At 42.7% G+C, this 20,092-nt stretch overlaps 1 protein-coding gene across 3 annotated transcripts in view; it reads right to left on the bottom strand.

The window, feature by feature from the left end:
• szt2 (SZT2 subunit of KICSTOR complex) overlaps nt 1-20,092 on the bottom strand; it is a 118,411-nt gene that overhangs the window by 18,501 nt on the left and 79,818 nt on the right. For all 3 annotated transcript variants that reach the window (XM_087852907.1, XM_087852906.1, XM_087852905.1), the window contains exons 60-66: nt 14,946-15,201; nt 14,793-14,872; nt 13,778-13,903; nt 9,850-10,052; nt 8,532-8,628; nt 6,571-6,651; nt 5,379-5,453 (exon numbers count right to left, since the gene is read on the bottom strand). In XM_087852907.1, coding sequence (XP_087709033.1) covers nt 5,379-5,453; nt 6,571-6,651; nt 8,532-8,628; nt 9,850-10,052; nt 13,778-13,903; nt 14,793-14,872; nt 14,946-15,201 — 918 coding nt within the window. The remainder of the gene's footprint in view (nt 1-5,378; nt 5,454-6,570; nt 6,652-8,531; nt 8,629-9,849; nt 10,053-13,777; nt 13,904-14,792; nt 14,873-14,945; nt 15,202-20,092) is intronic.

Consider the following 20,092-nt stretch of genomic DNA (forward strand, 5'->3'; position numbering starts at 1 on the left):
AGTCTTGAATCCTCCATTTATCTAATTTCCTCAGTATTTTTAAGGACACACTGCACACCGTGCCTGACCCCAGTGTGCGGTTTAAGCTGCAGCTGCTCTAAAACAGCAGTATTGCTCATTAAAATCCTTTCTGACATATTTCTGTAATGGTTAGTTCACCACTATGTGCAAGTTTGTTCATCTAAATGATCATTTTTTACCAAAAAACAGAAAATAAAGTGAAGTATATTATGATCTTTATAAGACGCCAAATTACAGATAAATACTTGATTAACCGTTTAATGCACAGCGGTCACTGCAGTGGACGCAGCTGTTCAGAGGCTGCTTCCTGTTGGTGTCAGTGTTGATGGTAAACACATAAACCACAACACTGACACTGATGTGTCGCTCCACACACACCACGTCCACCGGAGTGAAAACGTGTAAAAGACTTCATGTTTAAAATAATCTAATCAATTTTTCAAAGATGAATAAAAACAGAGTGAGGTTGTCATTCATGCATCAAAGGAAGTCCAGTGCGCCAGTTGTTATCTGCCTTAAAAATAACATAATTGTTTCGTTTTAAACTTTGACAGATTTCTAAAATATTTGCATTTTTTGATTTTATCACAGTGTTTGTTATTATGTAATAAATTCGTTCATTCATATGCAGCTAACAGCTCTTTGAAAATCCATTTTTGGAACAAACCCCACATATTGCACAGATTCAGCTGCAGTAACAGCTGTACTAGTGTAAGGCAAGTTTATTTACAGCAAGGTGATTCAAAGAGCTTCACAGAGACATTAAAAAACAAAAACAAATAAAAAGATTTAAAATGGAAAAAAAATGTAAGTTTTGAAATTTAAGCTTAAAAGTAAAACAGGTGGATTTGGTGTTTTATTCAAATGCAGCTGAGAACAGGTGAGTCTTCAACCTGGATTTAAATAAACTGAGTGTTTCAGCTGATCTGAGGCTTTCTGGGAGTTTGTTCCAGATATAAGGAGCATAAAAGCTGAATGCGGCTTCTCCGTGTCTGGTTCTGACTCTGGGAACTGATAAAAGACCGGATCCAGATGACCTGAGGGATCTGGAAGGTTCATGCTGGGTCAGGAGGTCACTGATGTATTTTGGTCCTAAACCATTCAGAGCTTCATAGACCAGCATCAGAACTTTAAAGTCTATCCTCTGACGGACAGGCAGCCAGTGTAAAGACCTCAGAGCTGGACTGATGTGGTCCACTTGTTTGGTCTTAGTGAGGACTCGAGCACCAGAGCTCTGAATGAGCTGCAGTTGTCTGACTGATTTTTTTAGGTAGACCTGTAAAGATGCTGTTACAGTAATCAAGCCTACTAAAGGTGAATGCACGGACGAGTTTTTCCAGGTCCTGTTGAGACATCAGATCTTTGATCCTTGAAATATTCTTGAGGTGATAGTAAGCTGACTTTGTTATTGTCTTAATGTGTTCTTCTAAGTTTAGGTCTGCATCCATCACTACACCAACATTTCTCTCCTGGTTTGTGGTGTTTAGGTGTATAGACTGAAGTTCTCTGGTGACCTGTAATCGTTTTTCTTTGACTCCAAAGACTATTACCTCAGTTTGTTTTTGTTTAGCTGGAGAAAATTGTGGCACAACCAGTCATTAATGTCCTAAACGCATTTACCAAGAGCCTGTACAGGGCCTCGGTCTCCTGCTGACATTGTGATATATATTTGTGTGTCATCTGCATAGCTGTTTATGTGATATGTAAAACAAACAACGCTCAGTCATCCTTTGAGTTCAGTAACTTTTGCATGCTTGAATGATTTATATAGTAATATATATTTTTATTATTATTATTATTATTATTATTATTATTATTATTATAGTGAAGTTGCCAAAAACTAAAAGGATGTTCCTCTGACGCTGGACCAGTACAACAACTAATGATGAGAGGATCAAAAGGCTGTTTGATCCTAAAACTTGGAAAAGGTTCCACCTGAATTATTTACTTTTGTTGTTACTTTGACTCTGGTTTCTTCAGGCTACAGGTGTGCTGTAAGCATATTATTTTATGCATCAGACAATAATACATTTGATAAATAATGCATCTTTAGGTTAAACCACGTGGAGTATGCTCTAACAGACGAGGTGAAATGAGATGGGAAGTGCAACATGGCTAATAGTAAACTGCTGTCAGGGGGCCGAGCTGCAGGCTGAAGCCACACGTGTCAGAAACAGTTCACCAATGTTGAATTTGCTATAACATATTTGGCGTCCAGCTTGATGGCAGCAACTGTCACTCGTGCATGATGGGAGGACCTCACAGAGAGGAGAACTTGGACTTATTCCTCCCTTCAGCTAAACATCAGCAAGTGTTAGAAACAGCGGGTCTGAAACTGGAGGCAAATTTAAATAAAAATAGAAATAAATAAAAACCAGCTGACTTTTTGCAGCTCTGCAAACAGTTGCGTTAACACCCACTTAGATTGAAATGGGCTTTTAAAAAGTTCCACTGCTAAAAGCAGGCAGGCCATGTGTGCCTGCTCTGAAATACTTTTCTCCTGCAGTAATACATGTTCAGGATGCACAGCGTGAAACAGCACGGAGAGGCAGACCCAATGAAATCTGAAAAGTGACACAGTGTGAAAAACACCCTGGACGGTGAAAGTACTGGAGCAAAGTGATTTTCTTTCCAGATGAACAGTCGCTGCTGGACAGCGTCAGGATTTCATCTTCACAGGCAGTTACTCGAAACATGTGAACTCAAAACAGAAAATACACACCTATGGATGGAAACCACAAACAGGTGTTAGCTTTTATGTGCAGATCGAGAAAAGGCGGATATATTTTTAAAAATCCATTTGTGATTGAATCCTGATTCATAATTTTACAGCCACTCTGTTCATAAATATAACACATTTAAAATGAAGATAAGACTAAAACTCGGGACATGAATGCTGTTATTAGGTCTGATTCTTTATCGATTGGCTCAATATTTCCAGATTCATGTTTCATCATCTGAGTCTCAACAGAAAGAAAAAAAGCTTCATTGTTGCTGCTTCTGACACCAGTTTGATGCCATTTTTATGCAAATATCAGAAAATAACATGCCAGCACTGATAAAAGGAGCTGATAAGCTTGGAGAACATTTGGAGCAGTTTGTTGTTTCCTGCCTCTGTGACTGAGAAGTTTAGTTTAGTTTCACGAGCCTAAAGGTGGGTTAGGCGAGTCCAGGAACATGTTCCTCCCTAAATCATGGGACTGTGCTCCAGGTCCCTGCAGCTGAGACTCTGTGGTTGCCCTGTGACAGCGTGGATGTGACAGCACAGACAGCAGGATAAACGCAGGACAGCGGCACCATTTTTACTTAACACTACAACACAAATGTGTCCACTGAACTCAAAGTAAAGTTGAGAGACTGCTGATTACACAGGAAGTAGTCGGACTTCCACAGAGAGTCTGAAACGACCAGACTGATTGGTCAGAAGTGCTCGACAGGATGACCTCGAACACAAACCAGCAAATTCAAAGTCAGTGAGATTTGATTGCACAGGATCACTTCCTGAACTGGCTGATGTCCTTGCTACTGTACTGTGTTTTGGATAAATGCCACTTTCACTGACCTGTTGCTCTTTTTACTGACAGTCAACTCTGCTTCTTGTGTCCACACATCCTCTGGAGGAAGCTTGTGTCGTGCTTTTTCACAGAATCGTATTATTTTGCTCGTGGCCGTACGCAAACGTGTGATGCTGACCGCCACACAAATCTACAGTTCTTCCTCCTCTGTCTTTACCACAGGGGCACGCTTCTACTCTACTCTACTCTAATATGTGAGGGCCTTGAAAGACTACATCTCCTTCACAGGTGCAGCGACCCTCCCGGCCCTGAGTGGGCTCTGCCTGCTTCCAGCCGATGGCTGAATGATGCAGCGGTCCTCCACCCAGCCTGCAGACATTATTGCCTACATGCTGTAGCTGTTTACTGTCACCAAGAGAAACGTGCCCCTGCAGGGTCCCGTGTGAGCTTCTCCTGCTGTAGGTTTTTTAAATCTTAGGTGTTTTTGTTGTACTGCTGCACTGACACTCATTTTTTGTTCCAGCACATTTTCCATGAAACCAGCAGTGAATCATGTCATCATCCACATCAGGCTACATGCTGTTGGGTCACTGGAAGCCAGCATGCCTGCATTTGTTACTTACGCCATCATTAAGCTCTGCATACACAGACACCTGCTACTGCCACAAATCCTGTACCATAAAGACGCATTAAGAACCACGGCCTCAGACTTGAAAGTGCTAAATATCCAATCCTAGGCTCCTCCCACTCAGAGGTCAATGACACCAAGATAAGCAGGTCATCTGCTAAAGCTAGCATAGATAGATGCTCTTCAACCTGCAGCTTCTGTCCATGAAAGCTATGAAGAGAAGTGATGACAGAGCAGCTTTGGCTCCAACAGCGAGTGTTTGTATGGCTGCAGCCTGTTTGGTCACTGCAGTGCAGTTTCTCATAGATGGTTCTGGCCGAACACTTTGAAGTTGCGCCACCTTATGATGACGAATTTACCCCAGTTGGACCTGACATGACGAGTAGATGTGAAAATAACAGTGGAGGTTTTTCTGTCTCAGCCAGAGGATTATTTTAATTTATTCTTATTTATTAATAACTGTGTTTCTGCTCACGGAGGATAAACAGACAAAGGGTGGAAATGACATCGAACGAAGCAAAGAAACACGCTGTAAACCAGACTAACTGAACAGCTGTTGACCGTAGCAATGAACACGTGGCTCTGAAACTGCATCAGAGCAATAATAATATTCAACTGCAGCACGAACAGAAGAGGCAAATAACACTAAACTACAGTAAAGACAAGCTAGCATAAAAGCTACGTGTGGTTCACCTCTTCACATCGTTCTGTCAGGGACCGGCTGCTTTAAATGATTATTTTATCTTATTTTTTATTTAACAGCTGGAAAAATGTAACCAGAGTGATAAAATCTACATGTCGACTCACGTGAGGCACCAATGGTGTGAAGGGGCTTCTGAAAATGTGGTTTTTAAACAACAGACTACAAGGAATTTATTCAGCATTTATATTGAAAGAGTTTAAGTGTTTGTTGTTGAAAAAAATCTACATTTTAAAAACTGCTTTAATTTCAAGGATATCAGTTCCTACAAAAACTGATTTAAACAAAGATTTCAGCCCATGATCATAAAGCAGACCCGTGATCAGCCCAGCAGACCAACACCAGTCAGAACCCCAAACCTACATGATGCACACAGATCGGCACTCCTGGCCTCCCACTGTGATCACTTGTGTTCTGCTTTGTGTTTCCTTTTCGCTCTTTTATGTTCTTGTTGAGGACACGGAGCTCAGTGTTGTGTGTCCACACACAGTGCAGATCAGTGTCGAGCATTTACCTGCGAGTTGACGGTCTGGCCCATGGGAATACGGGAACACTCCAGTGCATACTGCTTCACACAAAAGTAAGAGCCCTGGTGGAGTGACACAGAGACCACGAGGTTACTCAACACCAGAGTGAAATAATCCATAAGATGCACACAGGGAGTCAAGGACAGCTGAAGGCTCGTATGTGAAATAAAATCTATCCTCAGCATCACAACAAACAATATGTCGAAAGGTCAAAATGTTTCACTTTAACTAAGGATGAGCAAACGGCAAAACAAACACACAATGCCAGGATATCAGAGCACACACAGCATCAAACGCACAACACAACAGTGATTACACACTCCTCCCACTCTCATTAAGAGGTTTTGGCAAACACTGTGGCTTATTTCACTCGTCTCACACCAGTCGTGTCTCGTTGTACGTTAAGTGTGGGACACAGTAAACAAAAAGGTTGCCATAACAACCTGGGAGGAAGACCTTAGCTGGACACGACTGAAGGCCTAAAGAAAGACGCTCGTGTGGGAAACACGAGTTACTCAGCGTGACCCACGATGCAGGCTGATGCTGATTCACTCTGAGTGTTTGCAATGGCAGCGCTGCTGACACTGACCACAGCTGAGCACCGACCACAGCTGAGCACCGACCACAGGTACAAATGCTTTACTGGGAATGCTCGAGAGCACTCTGGCAGCGTTTCACTATTGTAAGTTTGGGGCTTTACGCAGGTCATTACTGTTGAGAGCTACCAGCAGGATGTGGCTGTCGGTCAGTGTGTCGTGCTCTCCTTCACAGGAATTTGACAGCAAGGTGAAAAGTGACACCAAGCTCAGCGTTTTTATCTGAAGTTGCTCAGCACCTCTTCTCTTCTCACTGCTGCCTTTTTTAGCATCTTTCAACACTGCAGCAGAGGAACCAACACGACTACAAACAAAGTGTTAGAAATGCTGAGAATGGCGTTCGGATTTCTCCAGGATGAACGGAATAACTGTGAACTTTGGAAACGCCACCAGCGTCACATGGACCTGAACAGCAGTTAGCCGCTGACCGCTGTGACCCATCATCCCTTTAAATGTTTAACCATCACATTAGATTTTTAATCATTATCTAAACTAAACTGTCCGCCTGCCTCAAAGAACTGAAAGAATCACGCTACTATGATTTCAGCACATATAGTGTGTTAGTGAGGACAGCGCTGCTCACCTGAAAAGCCAGTTCCATCAGCACGATTCCTCCTGGCAGCGCCCTCTGCAGGTGATACGCGGTGGTACCAGACGCCGCAGTCTGAAGGTCACAACAGTCACAGTTTGTAATTGTAACATTTTTCATGATTTAAACTCTACATTAAGATTTTAAATGCGCACCACCTTTATGTGTAGCATAGTACTCCTCCAGCACCCTCATCAATACTAATGTTGCAATGGTAAATATTCTTTATTGTAACTAAATGTTTCTCAAGCAACAAACTGCTGTTCCCGCTGTGTGGACTGACTGCTGTGCAGGTTTGGAAAGGACTGATATAAACGTGAGGGCTGTCATCTCAGCCTAATGGGATTTAGCTCTTATTCATGCACATATGTGGTGTGGACCTCCGTCTGTGCACAGAGGCTTTCGTGGTCTCTGAAACACCAGGGCGCATCCAAACAAAGCATTCAGTGGAGGGGGGGGCAGCACCAAACGTAGCTATGCTACCGAGCTCCTCAAAGCTGACCAACATGATTATTGTGTTTATTAAGTGAGTGGCTGCTCTCTCCACAGGTTTGAAGCATCTGCCGTCTCTCTGCTGTTTCACTGAAGGCTCATCAAACCTTTGCAAAGACGTCCGTCAGGTTCATGCTGCCCCAGTGCAGCCAACGTGCTTGTTGCAAGAAGCATGCGTCGTCACAGTAGGCACAGCTTCACTTGGCGTTATGTTTTTGTTTTGGATTCGATCGTTATACAGTCAGACGTCCCTGCTGTGGATCAGCTCAGACATAAATAAAGCAAATAAACTTTCATGAGCTGATGTTGTGACATCACTCAGGAGACATTTAAAGGTCTTAATTTCTACTCTAAAAGCAAAGTTTTCTTTTAGCATCTCTGTAAATCTGCAGACATGGAGGGAGGCAACGATGTGTTGGACAGCATCACGGCACAAACTTCTGACTGATGCAGTGAGTGAAGGTCAGGTTGATCTTCTCACAGACGAGTGTGGCTGCAAAGCCAACAAACCATGCAGGTAACAATAACTGCAGTGCGTGAAAGGTCCAGTGCATAAGTGCAATTCAGACCTTTGTAAAGAAGAGACAGATGATCAGGCGTGTGGCTTATAGTGTAAAATCTGTCACTGTGAATCTTTTTCATTTCTCTTTTTACGTAGCTGGCTGTAGTTTCCATGTTCAAATAGCAATGACATAGAAGGTGACATCATTACAAGCTGGGACAGAAGGGATCCGGATTTCCCGCCTGCTGTTGCAGGATCACAAGTGATGAAACTTCTCCCTGTAGCCCGTTTCAGGATGCAGCGCCTTTGTACAGGTGAGCATGTTAGTCTCACCCAATAAGACGTTACTGTGTCTGATTATGTGCAGCTGCAGGTGCCTAAATAGTGTGATTACTTACAATAAATACACACAATGAAAGGACAATATTTGAACCTGTGTCACATTTTGTTCCCTACTTTAAAACCAGTGAATCAGACTGATGTTCCAGTTAAATCGAGGAGAGCGTCCATGTTTGTTAGGTGCTGAAGTTGTGCCACAGAGGAACTTTTTACACGCCATAACTCGTTAAAGTTAGCAGCAATGAAAAGGTTACCACTGCCTGAATACAAACAAAACAGTTTCTCGACCCCCTGAAGCAGAGCTGGAGTCTTTTTCCACATGTTTACACCGTCTTTGGGAACTCGCATCTGTTTTTTAAAAATACAGAAAGATCTAAAACTGTAAACTTCTCAGCGTGCATGAGGTCTGACCCCCAAAACCAAGTCTTCCTTGAGTTTGCCTCTCCACAGCTCAAACCATGACTGTGGCAGAAAACACACGTCTCTGGAGATGCTGACGACTTTACTTAGTTTTACTGACACATTAGAAATTCATTGGAGCCGTTCTCCCTCAGCAGCGTCTGACTTTATCCCCCAGTTTTGTGTTTGGAGAATAAAATTCATTTTCAAGGTGAACACTAACCTTAGGGCTGTCCTCGCTCTTCTGCTTCACATAAGAAAAAGACATCCTGCCTTCTGATGACATCGAGTTCAACATGGCAGCACGAGCGCGGGCGATGCTGCAGGACATGGGGGTGGGGGTGGAGTGGGGGACAGGGTCAGTAAAGATCTGCTTAAACTATAAAAAAACGGGTTATAGAGAGCCAGCAGCAGAGATCCAAGCAGGAAGACCATTCAGTGCGAGTCACACACAGACTGAGAAAGTGACAGCAGGCAGGACGCTCAGGCTTCCTCCCTCAGTGGATGGAGGTCAAAGGTCAGAGGAGAATCAGAACATATGCAATTAGATGACTAATAGACAAGTATGACGCATGACTGAGTGCGAGAGGAGACTGGAGGACGGGAGGAAAACTAATGATTCCTGATTTTCTTACATTTACACACTAAAAGGGAGAAAAACAGCCGTTTACTAATTAAACAGTTTATGAAACGTGTTTATTCTTATCAAACATAAATATGGACTTACACATGAAAACATTATTTTAACTGCTGCCATCAGACAGTCACAGTTTAAATGCATCAAATCACCTTAAATATGCACAACCCTGGACATTTCTTTCATTATTTATTACTCGTACAGCTGCTCTATTGTTCTACATTTATTCATATATTCTTATATATTTTTATATTGTGTATTTTGTTGTAGAGTTATTTTATTTTTAACTTTAATGTTTATATTTAATTTTATTCTTTCCCAGGTAAATTTACCCTTTATTTCTCTGTTTCTTTGTTTTTGTTGTTTTTATTTTTCGTTCGCGTCTTGCTTTGTTTGTTTTACCCATGCTGTGCATTGGTTTTGTTTTATTTTATTTTATTATTTATTTATTTTTATTATTGTTGTTGTTTCTTTTAATTTATATTTGTTTATTTTGGGGACTATGTTCTTTAATATAAATCTCATGTTAACTGTACTATTATTCTTTGCTTGTTCTGTAATATAAAAGTCAATAAACATAATGTTTAAAAAAATAAATAAAAAATAAGCTATAAAATTTACCCTTTATTTTAATTTTCATATTTATTTCCTATCTCATTCATAGTCTTTTATTTTAGGTCACGAGCAGCTGTCTAAGCACTTCACTGTGTATGACTGTATGTGACAAATACAATTTGAATTTGAATTTAAATTAAAGAGAAATCTAAGAACAAGCAGCCCAGGTTCAACGTAAAGTTCTGATTAACACGTGTGGACTCATCGAGGGGGGTGCACAGGTGCTGAGAGGGTTGGGGGTACATTACAAGGCTGGAAACAACAGCTGAAAAGCACACATCCAACACACCTGCGAGCTGGAGACTGAGGCCGGACCTGCACCAAAATGAAGCCCATGCTCTGCAGGTATTGGACATACTGCTGAAGGAAGGTGCTGGAAATTTCCAGCAGCCAGGGCTCTTCCTTCAGTCGGCCGGGCAGCATGTCAGCCGAGTCTGTGCTGTAGCTCCGGTCCCGACCTGATGCCGTGGAATCGCTGGAGCGATGCCTTTTCTGACACACACAATTTCAGAAGAATTTATAGTACAGTGCACATGGCCTGAATACCAAAGAAATGAACCATGTTTGAATACAAAATCCTAAAAGATGACTGAAAATCACAATTTTCATTTTGAGCCTGATGGAAAAAAGTAGCCGTACGTCTGAGCCGTGGGAGAATAATGCAGATCCATCCACCATTAATGGGAAAAGCATCTGAACTTTGATGATGTTTAACTTGAAAAGAGCGACATGTGCAGAGTTAGAGCACACAGGCAGAAAGACAGGCGGCTGCTGTCAGCTCTGACAGGAAGCAGGAGCACCGGGGCTCAGACGTGGAGATCACAAAGTCACAAACTGATCCACATCCCAAAATCTGTCTGAAGCCTGTTACCACAAAAAAGTGCTCCATACATACAACATGTTCCTGTACTGAAAATGACCAAAGTCACTCAGATTGTGATGTTTTCCAGATGAAAGAAGCTGGAATCCTACAAAACGTCCTCCTGAGGTTTGAAAGGAACTTCCAGGGAATAAATTACAACACTAACATAAAACATGCTGGAGTGCTGTGTAAACTAAGGCTGCCACAAACGATTATTTTGATAGTCGACTTGTCACCGATTATTTTTGCAATTAGTCGACTAATCAGATCATCATCCATTGGACATAAAACGTACAGCTTATTGCACCAGCAGCATCTGCTCTTATATAACTATCATTAGCTTACAGCTTGAAGTGTTTAAAGTATGTGCTAACTAAAAATAAAGACAAGATGATAGTTTATTAAATTTTAATGAAATTTGCAGATTGTTTCGGTGAAGTTTAATAAACTCCTTGCTATCTAAAATATAACAGGACACCGGAGTATATTCTGGAGCATCTCACACTTCTGATAATCAGCTGTCTGCTTGATGTTTATTCAGCTGTGTAAAAACTATAACTTTAATCTCAGCCAAACCGATTTACTCAGGAACAAATAAAATACTGAAAAAAAAGCCAAACAATAACATTTTTAAGTTATCTAAGTGACTTATATATGTTTAACCTGAGTAGCGAAAGACAGCGGTGGGTTTGAAAACGATTAGCCGGGAGTCCGGTGTTCTCACGGCTCTAGTGAGCCTAGCCCCCGGCTAGCTATCGAGCTAGTGGCTAACAGTCTCCGAAAACGTCGGAGCGCTTTTGAAAATATGTGGTGTCTTGATAAACTGAGCAGATATTTGAGGTTTACACAGCTACATTCTCGCCTGAAAATATGTTAAACGTTTATTTTGTGACCCAGAAAGAATAATAAGAGTAATATTAAAACTAACTAGCTGCCGCCATTGTTGGAAACTGAGCAGGGCTGCGCTATGAATTCTGGGACGCAGCTTCTTCTTCTTCGGGGTTTAACGGCAGCTGGCATCCTTGTACATGCAGTGCTGCCATCTTCTGTTTCAGTCCGTTATTACACTCTTAAATCCTACTACTTATTCCTGCGTCTTTTGTGATCTTACAAAGCTTCAAACGACGCGTCGACTATTAAATCAGTCGTCGACGATTTTGACAGTCGACATAATCGTGACTAGTCGACTAATTGTGGCAGCCCTAATGTAAATCAACACTTCTTTCACAACAGAACAGAGAAAACATCAAATGTTGAGACATTTTACTCTTTCATGAAAAACCATTTCTCGTTGTGCAGCTGAGGTCATGTTGAGGAAGTCGGGTGTCTACAGCCCCCTCCTCATCTGTCAGCATGACAGCAACACGAGGCTGATGGGGTAAACCAGCCGGAGGAGCATTTTGCAGCTAATTGGGTTCATTCCAAACAGCTGAGTGAGCCGTAGAACGGCACAGAAGATGATCTTCAACTAAGCAAAGCTCATTTAAAATGAACTGAGGCAAAATGGAAAACTTTTGTGATCAGATGAAGCAGAATGTGAAATTCTAGTTCCTCTGGACCAACGAGGAGAGGGACCATCTGCTAGTTATCAGTTCAGAAGGCGGCTGGAACTGGTGGCTTGCACTTCTGCAAAGGTACCATCAATGCTGGAAAGTATGTACAGGTTTTAGAGCAACACATGCGCCCAAGCAAACACTTAGAGCTGAACTGAAGTGTCTGCAGACCTTTCGTCAACTGAAAACATTTGGTGGTAATGAAACAGGATGTACAGCTCAGCAGCCTGAACGCCACAGCGAACAAAGACTACATACAAGAACGCTGCACACATGATACTGTCGTTGTTAAAGACAGAAATCTAGTCACACACTTCGGGGCCAGACTGAGATATTTTAGGAAACATCAGGCTCTGAAATAAATTCCTCTAAAACCTTCATTGTGTTGTTAAATAAAACTAAAAAGGCTTTAAATACTTACAATTAACTAACTTCATCAGTCACTATCTATCCCCTCTTTGACCATAATAGAGAAACTAGTCTTCTGGAGAGGGGTTGATATGTAAACTACATCACTTATTAGCAGACGAGTCCTCCGAGTCTCCTGTAAAAACACTGCAGAGGTCTTACATCCTTGCATCCAAGGCTCATTCAGAAACACATTCAACGCATGTTTCAGGCTACTGCAAAAATAATTGGTTGACATGAACGTGTGGAGCACCAGAGCAAAGAATAGCTTCATTTATGGTTTTAATGTGGAAACAATTAGCAGTGTGTTCGAATAAATGCATTCTGGGAAGCAGTAAGAGTTTGTTTCAGGATCTCGTCTCAGTGAAATATCTTCTTAAAGGTTTATATCCAACTAAATGACAGATGACTAACAGGACTAATATGACAGCAGGTTTTCTTCCTCAGCTAAAGGGTTAACCGCTCACTCTCAGAGTATTTGAGGCCTTTTCATAGGTTATATAGAAAGAACAAACTGGATCTCAATGATATGAAAAACCTTTTGTGAAATCCAAATGATGCTCTCAGATGTCTTTAGTAACTGTGCACAATAAATGGATTAAACGGAGAATTGCCCATCCTCACTCAGCTGTGCGTAAAGTTAACAAAGGGACCAAAATAAACGACAGAATTCGTTTCCAAAGGTCCAGCATCTGGTCTCCTCAGCTCCAAGTCTGTTTCTGGACTGTTGTTAAAAGAAGAGGCGATGCTACACTGTTTACACGTCGCCCTGCTCCAATCTTTTAAACATTTTTCCTGCCGTTGAATTGAAAATGACTCTTTTGGACCAAAATGATCAATTTTCTCAGTCTAAATATTTGATGTTTTCTGTGTCGTCGTTAAAGCAAATCCTCAAATCAAAATGAGCATGAGGGCGATCGTGGCTCAAGAGTTGGGAGTTCGCCTTGTAATCGGAAGGTTGCCGGTTCGGCCGTTGTGTCCTTGGGCAAGACACTTCACCTACCGCCTACTGGTGTTGGCCAGAAGGGCCGATGGCGCGATATGGCAGCCTCGCTTCTGTCAGTCTGCCCCAGGGCAGCTGTGGCTACAACTGTAGCTGCCTCCACCAGTGTGTGAATGTGAGAGTGAATGGGTGGATGACTGGACGTGTAAAGCGCTTTGGGGTCCCTAGGCGGGACTAGTAAAAGCGCTATACAAATACAGGCCATTTACCATTTACCATTTACCATGAATGTAAAACAGAGGTATCCTAACCTGGAGTGTTTACCATGAAGTAAGAACATTAAACACAGGATCAGAAAGTGAAGACTGTATTTATATTCAGTCTTTATATGAAAAAAAAAGTGAAAATGAATCTGCCAGTAACTTTCCCTTTAGTTGGACGGAAAACAAACCTTTTCCAGAGGCTGAATAATCTGTTCCTCTTGGATCTGCTTGCGGAAGACGGGGTCAAAGAGCAGAGGGGTGGCACAGTAGTGGACCAGGCGGGACGACTGCTTCAGAGTCTCCAAATCTGTCCCCTGCAGAGACAACCAAGGTAACTCTTACTGAAATGGTGAAAGTATGAAACTGCAAGTGGGATGACAGTGATATAAAAGACCACAGCAACATCAAAGATGACACCAGACTGAACGTTTAGCAGGAGATCAGCGTTCAAATGACAGCCAACAGGTAGTTTAGCCTGTTTATTGCACTGGACGCGGCTCCTGCCCTGACTGACTCCGCTCAGGCTGCACACCTCCTGCTGGATGTGCTCGAGTAAGAGTACCATGTGGGTGACAGCTGAAATATCAAATTTGTAAATTTAATGCCACCGTGTAACCTCTCGAGATGTCACTGTGTCAGATAGAAACCTTTTTAATTAGCTGGGATATTCCCCACTTTGAAACGAGGCGATACAAAGTGATTTCCCCGAGGAGAGAGCTGTAACTGAAGCCCCTCAAAGACGCTGTTCCCCCGGGTTAGTCGAGAGCACTTAGCTCTGAGATTCTGCTGCTGGCACAGTGGAAGAATTTACTGGTCAAATCCAATTTGTTGTTTATGTTTTAAATATCCAACATCGTTATGAACTTAAAGGTGCATTTTGTGATTCCCCTTTATGAACGTTAACTAAAACTATCACCACCAGGGGGCAGGCTTTTCAGAAAGTATAACAACACGTGTGCGGCTCTTCTTTTAACTTCTTGTGTTTTGCATCCCTCACTCCACAGGCTGCATTATAGGAACAGCTGTCTTTAAGGCTACATTTACTTACGTTGACCCTGCTGAGCCGCTGCTTTCAGGAAATTCTTTCAATTGAGCGTCTGGTTCATGAGTTATGGGAATTACAGATGTTTAAAAGAACATTGCAGTGCCTGTGTGACCCCAGTGACCGGCTCTAAAGGGTCGAACACTGTTGAAAGTACTTACTGAAATGGGCATGTTGGACTGTGCTGACCTCTGCTGCCAGGTCACGAACAGGTTCTCTATCTTCATCTGCTTCTCTAATTCTGTAAGAATAAAAACAAAGCCATTAATTTCTCAAACTGACATCATGTTTAATGTACAAGTCGAACTATTCACCTCGTCGCTCGGCAGCTTTGATCTCCAACAGCTGGCTGCCATGTCGAGCCACCACATCTCCGTCCATCAAAGGTCGAATGGTGCAGACATCCCTCAGAGCTTCATCAAAGGGAAGCAGCTCGGAGGGAAAGTGGAGCGGAGCAAGGCTTCGACCGGAGTTTCCCAGTCTGCCCTGCTCCTTACTGGGCAGAGGAGGGACGGCGCTACGCAGCAACGCATCAGGCTCCATGGAGGGACCGAGGAATGGGTTGGGATCCTGATCAAGATAGAGAATAACTCAATAATTAATGACGCCATCACCTCACTTAGCACCTAAATACTTCCTGAGTAACCTCAGAAACACTTTTATTACATAGTTGTCGAGTGAATCGCAGTTTCCTGTCTGGCCAAGCAGGCTTTCACCGGGCTACTGTTAGCAAATGCTAGCTTATATTAGAGGTGGGAATCACCATACATCCCACGATACGATATTATTACAATTTTTAAAAATATTTTGTGATATTCAGATTCTGTACATAAAGGTAAACTTTATCAATATTCATTTTCTCTAATATCAAAGTCTCACACTCAGTCTTTCTCTCATTTCAGTTTTATTGTTGACAAACTGAACGGTTTGTATTACAGTCTAGTCCAACTTAACTGAATCAACCATCTGGTACAATTATAGCTATTCTGAACTATGCAGTTTATGAAAACTATGCAGCCCCTTCAGCAACTGAAGAATTTGAAAGTAAATTAAAACAAAATATAATTTTACATTAAATAAAGTTTTAAACTTAATTCAAATAAAACATGTCTTAAATTAAAATAAGTAAACTGTCATGTTTATTGCTGCCAAAAACAAGTGAAACACATTTGGACAGTGAAGGAATGTCAGGATTCTTGCTCAGAAAAAGGATCAACATGCTCTGAAGTCAGAGCACAAAAACCTTTTTGTAACAAAGTATCGATTTCTGCTGTCCCTGTATCCATACATTATTAGCAAACAAAATATCACCATGCTACACAGTATCCATTTTTTCCCCCACCCCTAGCTTATATCTGCGCCAAGCACAGCAGTGTTTAAAGCCACAGGTTTCCTTCTGAGGAGCTTGTGTTGGAGGATCTGATGTTTGTGGTGGTGACTGCTGGGCGTCATTACTCAGACAGCAGAAGAGAAGTCTGGACTCAAGTCCTTCACAAAGACGTCATTTCACAAGCAGCAAGAGGGAACTCAATAATCTGGAAAGGTCTTGTGTTTTTTATATGCTAAACTCATTTTAAGTGTTTAATACATGAAATCTTTACTTAGTCTGTGTTAATCAGGTGATTAATTCTGCCTTAACCTGCTCAAGCCTCGGATACAACAGTGAGGATGACCACAGACAGGAAGCACATTTGCATTTTTCTATCACATGACGCAGCGACGTGCTACAGTCGCCGCGCTGTATTTTAATTTTGTCTGTTCTTCTTTTTTTGCTGTTGACAGGAGCTTTTGGGGGAGTTTGCTCAGCGGAGCAGCTCAGGGCCCAGATGCCCCTCGTGTGGCAGTGCTGGCTGCACCATGCCCACAGGCTGGGGGGTCAAACCGAGCACTGGTGCTCCCTCTGCTTCTCATCAGGACCTTGACAGATGAAGTTCTGTTCAGGCAAATTTTCTGCTGCTCTGACTCTGCCTTCTGTCCGCACTCATTAGTAATGCCGTGATGAAGAGCGAGGCCATCGGAGGGAAAGGAAAAGTTTGCTTCTTTCTATTCTTTGCGCTTGTTTTGTTATTGGCCACAGGGAGACGACTGAAAGGGCATTTGGTGTCATTGGCTGCGGAGCGGGGTCTAATAAGTCCCTGCTTCAGTCTGTTCTGCTCACACTGTGCTGACATTTTGCTGGATTTTACTGAACTTTCATTCAAACTAAAACTGCATTACATGATTTATTTAAACACCACCATGGTCAGCTTGACCTGGTGGAGGAAGGGTGGCACTCTTTGCTCTCTGGATACTTCTCCATGCTAGAAAACAAGCTGGCCAACAGGCTAAGTACTGTATGCTAATCATCCAACAGTTATCTCCCGATCTGAGCCAGAAGAGCAGAGCAGTCACCAAAGACCTCGTCGCTTAGTGTTCTACAGACGCATCTCCTCCAGGAGTTTAATCGAATGATCCCAAAATACTCGATCCCCACTGTCGCTGGGCCTAGTCTGCGTGGACAGCGCTTTGGCTCAGATTAGGACTCTTCCTCACATTTATCACCACCAGCAGGGGGCCTGTTCACAGAGGTGTTTGTTTTTATAGCTACAGTTACAGATGTCCCCTAAACGAAACAATTCAAAAGTTCTTGTTCTGAAAAGACGACGTGAAAAACATGGCTGTGCAACATGAGGTGGCAGCTTTTTAAATAATCACTCCTTCAAGTAATATGAGAGGGTTTCTGAATCCATTCGTCACAAGGTTAGACCTGCGGTCCCCAACCCCCGGGCCGTGGACCGGTATTGGTCCGTGAGTCGTTTGGTACCGGGCCGCGAGAGTTGAGGCTCAGGTTTTATTTTATGTTGTTGTATTTATCCGCCACACCTTAAAGGCCGGTCCGTGTCTGTCTGACATTAAACCGGTTGGAGACCGCCGGGTTAGACCATATTTAAATAAAAGTTTTTGACTGTTCCTCCTTTTTCACGTCTCTTCAAATCCTTTTTCATGTTTATACAGTAGTCGTGCACATCTGTGAGGTTCACATCTGTGAGGTTCACATCTGTGAGGTTCACATCTGTGCGCTCCGTAAACAAACTAAGCTTGATAAACTGTCCTCACATCACAGATTACAAATCAATGTTCTATCTACACTAATGCTGCACGAAGCTAGTCTTAATTGATTTTTGAGGACCTCTGTGGCGTGACGGCTTTATCATTTGCATGATGTCTCTTGTATTTCAGCAGCAGGCGCTGAGGCCGTCTCTCTGCTTTCTCTGCCTACATTTCTCCAGATGTTCCAACACAGAAGCCTTTTTAGTCGCCCAACTCTCGAGCCGTCTGTAGTGCACTATCACACATGACACTCCCTCCATCCCACCAGGAAAAAAAAGATTGTAAAATCAATCAGTAGCTGTGGAAGTGGAGCCTTTCTGCACTGCTGTCCTCAGAGCAGCGAAGCTGGTGTGACAGCTGATGTGTGAGAGTGGGAGGCAAGATGTAAAAAATGCTTTGCAAACAGTTATTAAACAGGCGGCACAGCAGACTATAGAACCTACAAGCCAAAGCCCTCTATGTGAGGGAGGATCATAAATAATCGAGGAGGATAAATGGAAACTGACAGAGGCTAAATTGCACTGAGGTGGTTAAGTCTTCCATTTTGGAAAACAAGGCCGCTGATGTGACAGGGTTATATTTCCAGGATATGATCCGGACAACAGAAGAAGACAGCAGATAGAGAAGGGTAATAATCAAGGAGAATAAAAAAGCTTAGTCGTGTGGCTGAAAAATCTTGTTTTGGTTTCTGCTGCCAACACCATCAACTGCATATTGATCCAAAACTCCATATTTAATAAAGGGTGTCCAGCAGTTTTTGCTGAGACACTCAAAACAGAAAACAAAGCTGGATCGAGCCACGGCGAGCTCTGATGAAGCTGCAAGTGGCATAAATATGGAAGAGCATTCAGTGACAGTCTTTGCCTGCCAATATTCATACAGCATGTCAATCGCAAATCTTTTTGGACTGAACTGAGAACAGTTTGCACGCTGCAGCATAGGGCTGCACGATGTTGCATAAAAGGAGAATCACGATTCTCTCACGATTTTCTTTTCCAGTATAAATATTTATTGCACTTATTAACTGCACATCAACTTCGTAACAGTTGAGACTGAACATAAAAACAATAAATAAACATAAAAACAACAAATGTCTCACATTTTGTCGTTGCTGCAAAATGTTGTACTGCTTGAAATTGCGTCTCCACCGTTGCTGGACACTGCGTGTATAGAGCAGGTAGTGCAACAATAGAAAAATAGTTGCGGGACGGCACTGTGTAGCGTTTGTCTAGGGTGTTGATCATTCTCCTAAATCCCTCGTTTTGCACAGTGTTGATGGAGCCATATCTTTGGTCAGGTGATAAGTGATAGCCTCCGTAATTTCTTTGTGCCTGCGGGAGTTCGACGGGTATAGGGAAGCGCTGTATAAGGTTCCTGTTATTGATGTTTGGGTGGTTGACCGGGACGGATTTACTCCTGTCACTTTCTCGTCATCCCTGACGTGCTCTCCGTTGTTTTTCCTGCTAATTTTAGCAGCCATAGCAGAATTTTCATTTATTCATAGCAGAATAAACCTCTCGGGCTAATAACGTACATGCTAAGAGGTGGTTAAAGTCCCACGACCACAACTGTCATAGCCTAACATCAGCATTTGTGTGCATGTTGCAAAAATCATAAATGATGCTTATTTACTGTAATACGCCACGACGATTTTCAAATTCCATCAGCTTTTTGTAACCACAGAGATGCAGCCCTGCAGCTCTCTATACAACTACTGTATCATAGCACAAGATGAAAACACATCACTGTGACACGTCGTCACTGAAACTCAGAAATAGCACGAGGACCACTAACAGGCTGGATCAAGTAATGACATCAACATCCATGTGGGAGTCGCACAAATTCCTCCTCGGGATACAACAGCTGCATGAAGTGTGCTCCGGGAGCTGCTGCCGCCTGTGACAGTGCGAGTGCAGATGCTACCCTCCCAGGCTGATTCCACCTGAGCTAGCATCCTGCTCTCCTCACCAGCTCCCCACCAGATGCAGCAGAGCAGCAGAAACAGAAGGTGCAGCCGAGCCTTGTAGAAGCAAGTCTGAGGTGTTTCAGCACACTGCAAACAAGAGGTCTAAGGGGGGGAGCCTGAAAATGCTGCTAAGGTTTCTCTGATGTCATTTTTTAAATTGCTGTTATGAAAAGAAAGAAGGCTGTGATTATTCTCCCAGAGCAATCGTTGTGGCAGGACCATGTCTGACATGTTTTATATGAAGAACACGCCTGTGCAGATCATATTCCACAGCTGCACAATAACTGAGCGGCACAGGCCCGTCTGTCATTGCAGAACTCAGTTAACACAGCGTGTCATTACAGGAAGCACGCGGTGCCTGCCACAGCGCTGATGCCACAGAACCTTTGCAGTGAGTGTGACACT

Source organism: Neolamprologus brichardi, chromosome 15 (genome assembly GCF_056152115.1).
Source record: "Neolamprologus brichardi isolate AB-2024 chromosome 15, ASM5615211v1, whole genome shotgun sequence".
NCBI classification, from domain to species: domain Eukaryota; kingdom Metazoa; phylum Chordata; class Actinopteri; order Cichliformes; family Cichlidae; genus Neolamprologus; species Neolamprologus brichardi.